General features: G+C 37.5%; 2 protein-coding genes and 1 long non-coding RNA gene across 4 annotated transcripts; 2 read left to right on the top strand and 1 right to left on the bottom strand.

Annotated features, from left to right (window-relative positions):
* The first annotated feature begins 2473 nt into the window (after positions 1-2473).
* On the top strand, positions 2474-3187 carry LOC108363697 (uncharacterized). Of its 2 annotated transcripts, XM_017617141.1 has the most exons (3): positions 2474-2567; positions 2646-2783; positions 2839-3187. In XM_017617141.1, exons 2-3 carry the CDS (start codon positions 2659-2661, stop codon positions 3176-3178), a joined length of 465 nt encoding a protein of 154 aa, XP_017472630.1. In that variant the 5' UTR covers positions 2474-2567; positions 2646-2658; the 3' UTR covers positions 3179-3187. The 2 variants fall into 2 exon arrangements, with proteins under 2 accessions (XP_017472630.1, XP_017472631.1); XM_017617142.1 differs by lacking the exon at positions 2474-2567 and having other exon boundaries at positions 2641-2783.
* Positions 3188-4307: 1120 nt separating this feature from the next.
* LOC108363696 (uncharacterized) lies at positions 4308-5116 on the top strand. Its single transcript, XR_001847647.1, has 3 exons — positions 4308-4415; positions 4490-4633; positions 4701-5116. It is a non-coding gene; the product is annotated as an uncharacterized LOC108363696 (long non-coding RNA).
* Positions 5117-5398: 282 nt separating this feature from the next.
* On the bottom strand, positions 5399-6421 carry LOC108363695 (uncharacterized). The gene is made up of 2 exons (XM_017617139.1): positions 6213-6421; positions 5399-6154 (listed from the first exon to the last, which is right to left on the bottom strand). The coding sequence occupies exons 1-2, from the start codon at positions 6348-6350 to the stop codon at positions 5813-5815; spliced, it is 480 nt and encodes a 159-aa protein (XP_017472628.1). The 5' UTR covers positions 6351-6421; the 3' UTR covers positions 5399-5812.
* Between the last annotated feature and the right edge of the window lie 1952 nt (positions 6422-8373).

Raw genomic sequence — 8373 nt, 5'->3', positions numbered from 1 at the left:
TCGACACTCACAATAGGATCGATAATCGATAATCGCTCGATAATCGTTTATCTACTTCACGTCGACACTCGCAATAGGGGTGTAAAAATATCCTTACTAATCTGTTGGGTGCTTTATGTGATGTCCGATAAGCTCCAAAATGCTATACACTGATGCCTTGCGCATCCGGAATCGATCGTAAAAATCCTTGTCATCCAAGACATTGAAATGATTTGANAATATCACAAAAATTTTGTTCACTCAAATCTATCGACTCAAAAATAGCAGTGGAGGATAAGCGATTAAAAACTATTCACAGTCGCTAATTGAGCGGCCAATCGACACTCACAATAGGATCGATAATCGATAATCGCTTAGTAGTCGTTTATCTACTTCACGTCGACACTCGCAATAGGGGTGTAAAAATATCCTTACTAATCTGTTGGGTGCTTTATGTGATGTCCGATAAGCTCCAAAATGCTATACACTGATGCCTTGCGCATCCGGAATCGATCGTAAAAATCCTTGTCATCCAAGACATTGAAATGATTTGACCGAGTGGATACAATTCTTGTCCTTCGCAATACAACAATTGTGAGTATTTCGCTTATTTCTGTGTCGCTATAATCACTGTCAGTGGATAAATCCATTTTATCAAACAATTTTAATTTTGTTGATTTCACTTTCAAATAAACTTTTCCAGCTGATGACAACTCGACAGATGAACAGCTGATTAGTTAAACTCAGTTTAAACCTGCCAGATTGGGCGTTTAAACTTAGTTTAAACTACGTTTAAATTGATCTGAAAAACGGCACATTGAGTTTAAACTTTGTTTAAACGAAAAACGAAGTTAAACTCGCACTGAAAAACTGGCCCTTATAGCGAAAACTCGCAGGCATTGAGAAGGGAGCGTGGTTACTCCCATACAAACTGAAATTCTCATATCGCTTATCCCTGGAACCGCTTATGCAAATGTCCTGAAATTTGACACAGCTACATATGCTATTAATACCGTACTCACGACGGAAAGTGGCTGGTATTAGTAAAGGGGGCGTGGTACCTCCCACACAAGCTGAACTTCTCATATCGCTTATCTATGGAACCGCTTATGCTAACGCCCTGGAATTAGCCGCAGCTACATATGTTATCAATACCGTACTTACGACGAAAAGGGGCAGGTATTGGATCGCTTATATTGCAGCAAATTTACCCAAGGGATTGCGCTGCAGCCGAAATATAGAAACCCCTTGTGTGTTGGTCTGCTTATTTCATATAAATTTACTTTTCAGATGGCTAAATGAAATTGTGTAAGCGCACCTTTTCTTTGACGCCTTCGTACACCCTTAATGCGATCTTGCACTTACCTCCGATTGACGAAATTGCTGGGGGCGGCCGTTATTGCAGCAGTAAGACTAAGAAGAAACCAGTTCATAAATATCAAGACGAATTTTAAAGTGGTGAATCGGCAAGGAAAGATTCGATCACATCCGGCCAAGAAGGAACACGGTCAATGGCTTCATTTTAACGATATTCAAGAGATCACACGACTCATTTAGTCAATGTACGGAAAAACTTTTCATCATGTGGGACAGCGAGGACTCTTGGCCCTCCCTTAACAAAAAACGTAATCTGTGCTCTTGAGTTTCCTTATAAGGACTTTTATTGACTATCGCATCGGACCAATGTTGTAGTTGCAAGATCATAGATTATGCACGCTTGGCAGAAGTTTCACCGGTGGAAATAAGACCATCGGTAAGGCTCATGACATCAAAAGCGATTAGTATTCCATATGGCATCACAGCGCTATTATTATTGACCTTTGTGTGAGGAGGGCTCTGCTATTTAGTCAATTGAACTTTTTTCATTACAGACCGTTTTTGCTTTTAAACGCTATTTTTGCATGGCCCACGCAAAAGGTCTTATAATGAGCCTTGAAGAAAGCGGGATTTGGCTAGTTCTCATATAAAAATTTGAGATTGTCGTTAATTTCTTCATGATCAGGCATGGGCAGAGACTTAGCAGGTGCTAAAAGAGCGTAAGCATCGCGTGTACGTATACAAGCGAGAGCGTAACGATGAGAACGCGACAGCATGAAAATGAATTGGACACACTAACACATTCTCACTTTTGTGTGACAACATCAATGCGTACGCCACAAATCGAAGGAGAAGCTCTGCAAAACACTAACATATGTGTAAGCCCCAATCCATTATTATTATTATTATTATTATTATTATTAATCAATGCACAAATGAGGAGTGTTAGGACATTGCGAACAGCACGTAGCTGTCTTTTTTATATGATTTCTAGCTTCTTTTCCATTTGATGCTTTTTTGATATTGCATAGCATAAAACGCAAGCACGTCGAACAGTTTTATTCAGCCCTATTCTGCATTTCGATTACGTTCCCGCATTCCGCTCCGCTGGAATCGAACTTAGGTATTCTGCGTTACGATCGAAACGAAAGAAGAAGAGGAAGTGAGAAAACATCTTTCGAAATCAGCTGTTTGCCTAGGAATGTGTGAAATCGAAACAAAACAAAGAAATATTTGCCACCAAATTATAGCAGCTTCAGAAGATAACAATTGTAAATATTCTGAAATAACTAAATATATCTTACATTATTGTAATTTTAAAATAAAATTTCGTTTCTTCTTAAATTAAGTGGAAACATAATCATGGAATCCATAGCCGCGGCATTATTGCTTGAAGAGGAGCACAACGCATCCCGGAATGCTGAGGTGAAAGTGGAAAGGCAGAGATTAAGAGATATGTGTGATCCGTTCCAAATGAGCGAAGAATTGTAAGAAATGCATGTGTAAAGTGCTAGGCTTAATAAATTTGGTTAACACTTTTAGATTCAAAAAGAACTTTCGACTTAACAAGGATGCTTTCAAGTATGTTTTGGATACTTTTGCAAGAGAAACTCAGCGAAATACCTTAACGTCTGTATCACCGCTTAACCAAGTAGTGGCCGCGATACAATTTTTTGCGGGGGGCAGTTACCAACACGGAGTTGGTGCAGACTATAATGTCGGAATGGGTCAGGCAAGCATGTCACAGTCCAAATTTCTTGAAGTGATGCAACGAAAGCTTTGTCCTGAATGGATAAAATTTGAGCAGACTGAAGAGGAAAATACAAGCAAAACAGGAGTTTTATGCGAAGGCTGGCTTCCCAGGGGTCATCATGTGCATTGATGGCATGCATATAAGAATAATCAAGCCACATGAATAGGGACACGATATCGAACAGAAAGTATCGATATGGTACTCATTTAAAGTAGCGCTTTAAAAATATCGGGTACCCATTAATATCGGAATAAAAAGACTCGACATTCCAAATATCGATACCAAAATCCAAAAAATTTATATGAATATAGGTCTCGTATATAGGCCGCTGTGGTGTAATGATTAGAAGTGCTCAAAACTTGAAAATGAAAAACAGCTTCCCATTAAAACAAAATCGCCGTTCAAAGTCGACATAAAACTGTAGGGACCCCTTTTGTGCCACAACATTAATAGCCCGAACAAAATGAAAACGACGAGCTATGGACCATAGCTGTCAAATTATTTTAACACGTACTCTTATGTAGATAATTATTTTGGCGCCGACCGGGCTACGCGACGACTGTGGTTGTGGCCAGATTAGATCTATTTCTATTTTTCCAGCGACAGATTAGGTTCTTCCTCTTCTTTTATGTCAAACTCGTAAAAATTCATGATGTCGCCGACGCATTCAAAAAAATCATGTCGCCATCGACAAAGCGTTTAGACAATGAAGATAACAAATTGGAAGCTGTGGCCCGTAGCTTGTCGTTTTTAATGTGTTCAGAACTTAAGGCGCACTTTACAAATCGGAGGAGAATCTCGGTCAAACACTAACATATTGTGTAACAACACGTAGAGACTGAGGTGTTGTCTTAAAACACCGAACTATATAACTATATTACACATTTCTGCTCTTAAAAGCCCAATTTATATCGGGAAGAATTTTTAATGCGAAGACATTAATAGTAATACGAGCCTTGTTATAAAATTAAGGTTAAGTGAAAAAACCGCGTGTCTTTTCTTTAAAAATTCAGAATTCAAGAGAGTTTATTACAAAAAATACAATTCTCAGTTGTCATTACAGGGTTGCAAAAGGTAAAACAATTCAATGTTCAGTACAACACTACAGGGCTGCAAAAGTTAGTAGGAAAGTAAATGACTATGCAATAATATTGAACAGTGAGTTTATTACATTCGATACGATACTAGGGTTCTGGTACTCGATTCCAAAAAATATCGTTTTAAAACTATCGAGTAGAAAATATCGGTATCGAATGCCAAAAGTAACGATATGGTATCGTATCGTATCGAAATTCGTGTCCCTACACATGAAGAAGATTTTGTGTATTAAAACAGAACAGGATTTTTTAGCAATAACGCTATGGTGGTGAGCATTATTTCAATTATATCAGTGCCGTAATTTGATTTAATTGTTTTCGTAAATTTAATTTCTATTTTCAGGTGTACGATAACAAAATGCGTATAAGAAGTTTTGATGCGAGATATCCGGATGCAATCACGACTCGCATATATGGGGTTTGAGTAAGCTGCGATTTTATATGGAACGGCAATATCGGGAAGATGAAAGAAACACCTGGTTGTTAGGTATTTATTTACTTGTGAAAGTCGTGTGTATAACTCAGTTATGAACAATGATCCCTTTTATTAACAGGCGATGCGAGGTATCCTTTGGAGCCCTGGCTAATGACTCCATATCGGTCTGTAAGTGAAGGCACCCAACAAAGCAATTACAACATGCGCCACTCCAGAACTGGAAATATAGTGGAGCGCACTGTCGGAGTCTTGAAAAACCGTTTCCGATGCTTGTTGGGTGCACGGGAACTGCATTACTCACCGAAAAAAGTCAGACAAATTATAAACGTTGCTTGTGCACTTCACAACATTTGCATTCACTACAGAGTGGAAGATTTGAATGCAAACGAATTGGACTTTGAATTCCGCCAGGAGGCAGAAGAAGAACAAAGCAGTGATTCAAATTATGCTACCGTGGGTAATCGTATTGGAGACAAAATACTTTCTTCTTTTTTAAAATTTACTAAACATGGGTATAATAAAAAAGTAAAAAAAAATGTTTTCTTATGTAAATTCACTTTAATTTTATATTAAAAAAAATAAATGATGTACATTTACAAATGGTTAAAATATAATAGTGTATATTAATATTATATATTTCAAAATAAATGGTATTCAGTGCACTTCACAATTTATGATTTATGCTTATATATCACGGTGGGTAATATGTATTTAATAAAAACANTGTTTTCTTATGTAAATTCACTTTAATTTTATATTAAAAAAAATAAATGATGTACATTTACAAATGGTTAAAATAAAAAAATGGTATTCAGTGCAAAAATAAATGGTATTCAGTGCACTTCACAATTTATGATTTATGCTTATATATCACGGTGGGTAATATGTATTTAATAAAAACAAAAAAACAAAATAAAAATTAACAATTTTAGGTACAAGTTTAACAATCAAGTTCTTCAACGTGTTTGAAGTTGCTAATCAAGATTATGGTCTGGATGCTCCAGCCTTAACATCTCCATCTTAATCTCAATTTTCCGCTTTAAAGTTCTTCTTTAATTTTGTTGTGCCGTTGCTCTTCCTGCAGTTGCCTTGCTGCAGTGTCCGCCACCTTTTCAAGGGAACGGTTCATGCGCCGCAAATGTGTCGCCATTTCCTCCATTCTATTCATGGCAGCTTCATTGAATTTTTTAGTCTCGGCATAAAATTCCTTTTGAAGTTCAATTTGTTCTTTCAGTAACCTTTTCTCAGTTTCAGTTTTTCAGTTTCCTCTTCTCTCCTTCTTTCTCGGTGTTGGCTGCTTGCTCGACTGGTTGAAGGTAAACCATCTGGATCCACCGAAGAAGCAGAAATGTCCATTTCAGTTTGGATATCGTGTTGGACCTGAGCACTATCTCCAAAATCCAGCGCACCTCTAATTCCACTTGTGCACGTTATTAAGCCCGTCAATTCTATGACTTGCTCTTCAAGTGGGGTTATGCGCTGCAAACGGCATTGACCTCCACCGGTGCTCATCATCTCTTTTTTGTTATTTGATAGCTCGCGTTTTATGTACCATTTCCAGTCAATCCACACCTGTAACAAACCGTTCCATCTATTTTACAAATTCCTGTCATTTTCAGTAATACCTAACCTTTCTCCATGCATTGTAGTCCTTAAATGGGGGACCTAATGCATTTAGGGAAGTTGCTACCTCGTTCCAAAACGCCTGCACTTCTTCTTTGGGTCGCTGTTGAAAACTGTGCGCTATATCTCTTTTGGCTGCCATCATTTCAGCCAATTTCTCATATTGCCCTGGTGTTGTTGTTTTGGACCTACAAACATGATAAAAAAATCGCGAAAACACAAAAATTAAGAAAATTCACTTATAATGAGTTTTACATTCATCCACAGTAATTTTCACTTACATTTTTTGTAAAATTTTATTATTTAAACCCACGAAAATAACAATTGAATGGTTCCCGCCAAAAAATTTGCAACTTACAAAAACGTAACTACGATAGAAATGTAGAATAGCTAGAATAGAAAAATTCGATCATTGATCGAAAAGAAACGGAACGCAGAATACCAAAGTTGCCAAACGGAGAAAATTTCGATTCGAGTCGAAATACAGAATACGGCTGATTATTATCATCTACCCTTTGGGTGATAACATGTTTGGATTGCGATATAGAGTGCGGAGATGACTGAATTAGTAGACCCTTAGCAAAATGTTCACGGAATGATCGGATATTTATATTTTTATTAGTAGCTTCTTTATAAACAATGTAGGCGTTTACTACGGAAAGTCCAAGTAAGAGTTCAACTCTCATTTTCCTATACCATTTTAAACCTTTGCGAAGGGTATTAGCATAAGACGCCATTTGGTCGGAAAGCTCAATGCCCGATTTTCCCTTATTATACTCAACCACAGACAACGGCTTTTCTGTTGCTCGTCTTGTAGATCTCGATCGTCGACTAGGTGCATCAGGATTAATTTGTTCGTTCGAAGTGGATACCATGACTGGAGGAAGCATTCTGACATCACGTTTGTCTTTCCACTTCAGCACAACTATATCATTGGCATCTTCTCTAGCCACTACTTCGTCTTTCTTTATAGGAGCACCCATAACTTCTTTTGGGAAATATTTCTTGTTTGCACGGAGTTAACCGACAACATGTGTTTTTTGTTTAGCATTGAACGAGCCACTTCATAGCTGGTGTAAAAGTTGTCTACATATAACGTTCGACCTTTTCCTTTCAATTTAGTGCTTAGATCTTCGCAAACGTTTTTCGCCAAACCGACTTACCTCAATCCAGTTGATGACTTACCAGAATATATTTTTACTTACCAGGTAAATCCTTCGGTAGAGCAGAGTTTAAAAAGCTTTATACCATAAAGATAAGCCTTATTTGGTATATATTGTCGGAAACTTATAGCGTTTTCTTTTCTCGAAATAATGTTGCATTTATTCAGCCCTGCGCCAGGGCTGTCAAGTTTTTGTGTTCTTTTAGTAGCATCTTCACATGCATATTACGTGCTCTTTCTTTAAAATGTTGCACTCTGACAATGTTGCCACATAAGAAGGTGACATTGTTTTTAAGAAAAGAAAACGCCATTAGTCTGTCTCGCCATAGAATAAGGGTATCATCAATTACTGTATTTTTACCTGGTACATACAGGCCTGTTCTGAAATCCGAATGGAATCGATTTCGCATCGATTTGGATTTTCGACTCGGAATCAAAAAGGTGTTCGGCAATCCTATCGAAATTGACAAATTCGAACAAGATACAAATCCTATTCGAACTGTCAAAATTCAGTTGGTGTGTAGCGGTTATTGTTTAATTAATTAATCCCAACGGCTTTTTACCCTCCATTCCCGCCCAACCGACACGAGGGGCGCAGTCCGCATGACGTACGGAAGCTTTTTTTTTTAGTTTTTTGGTGCCGAGTAGTGGAAACAGGAGTTTGTTAAGTGTCGAGAGTTAAAACTATTCAGCTACAGAATCAAATTAATCAGCTGATTGGATATGTTAAAGATAGTATTTCAATTATTGAGAGTGGAAATAATAGTTTTCTTTATAGTAAAAATCGAAAAGTTTAGTTCAAAATTAGTTTTGCATGGCTTTAAAAATAGAGGTCGAAAGTGTCTTGACACTCGAGAAGGAACATTAAAATTTACCTCAGCCAGGAGGGCCGGGCTATTAATCAAGCCTGTCATTAATTTTACGATAAATATTATACCTAGCATTTCTCTACGACTTGCGAGTGTAGGCAAATTTATGAGCTTTAGACGACTTGTGTAAGGGGGGA

The sequence above is a fragment of the Rhagoletis zephyria genome, unplaced genomic scaffold (genome assembly GCF_001687245.7).
Source record: "Rhagoletis zephyria isolate East Lansing unplaced genomic scaffold, Rhagoletis_zephyria_1.1 Rzeph_scaffold_01339, whole genome shotgun sequence".
In the NCBI taxonomy this organism is placed as follows: domain Eukaryota; kingdom Metazoa; phylum Arthropoda; class Insecta; order Diptera; family Tephritidae; genus Rhagoletis; species Rhagoletis zephyria.
This window is presented reverse-complemented; position numbering and strand designations above follow the sequence as displayed.

What these genes read in the sequence shown, in the direction of transcription:
- LOC108363697 (XM_017617141.1), top strand. Translation starts at nt 2,659, where the DNA reads ATGGAATCCATAGCCGCGGCATTATTGCTTGAAGAGGAGCACAACGCA. An exon ending in TTCCAAATGAGCGAAGAATT is followed by an intron (nt 2,784 to 2,838) that starts GTAAGAAATGCA and finishes TAACACTTTTAG; the next exon opens with ATTCAAAAAGAACTTTCGAC.
- LOC108363695 (XM_017617139.1), bottom strand. Translation starts at nt 6,350, where the DNA reads ATGATGGCAGCCAAAAGAGATATAGCGCACAGTTTTCAACAGCGACCC. An exon ending in ACTACAATGCATGGAGAAAG is followed by an intron (nt 6,155 to 6,212) that starts GTTAGGTATTAC and finishes GGTTTGTTACAG; the next exon opens with GTGTGGATTGACTGGAAATG.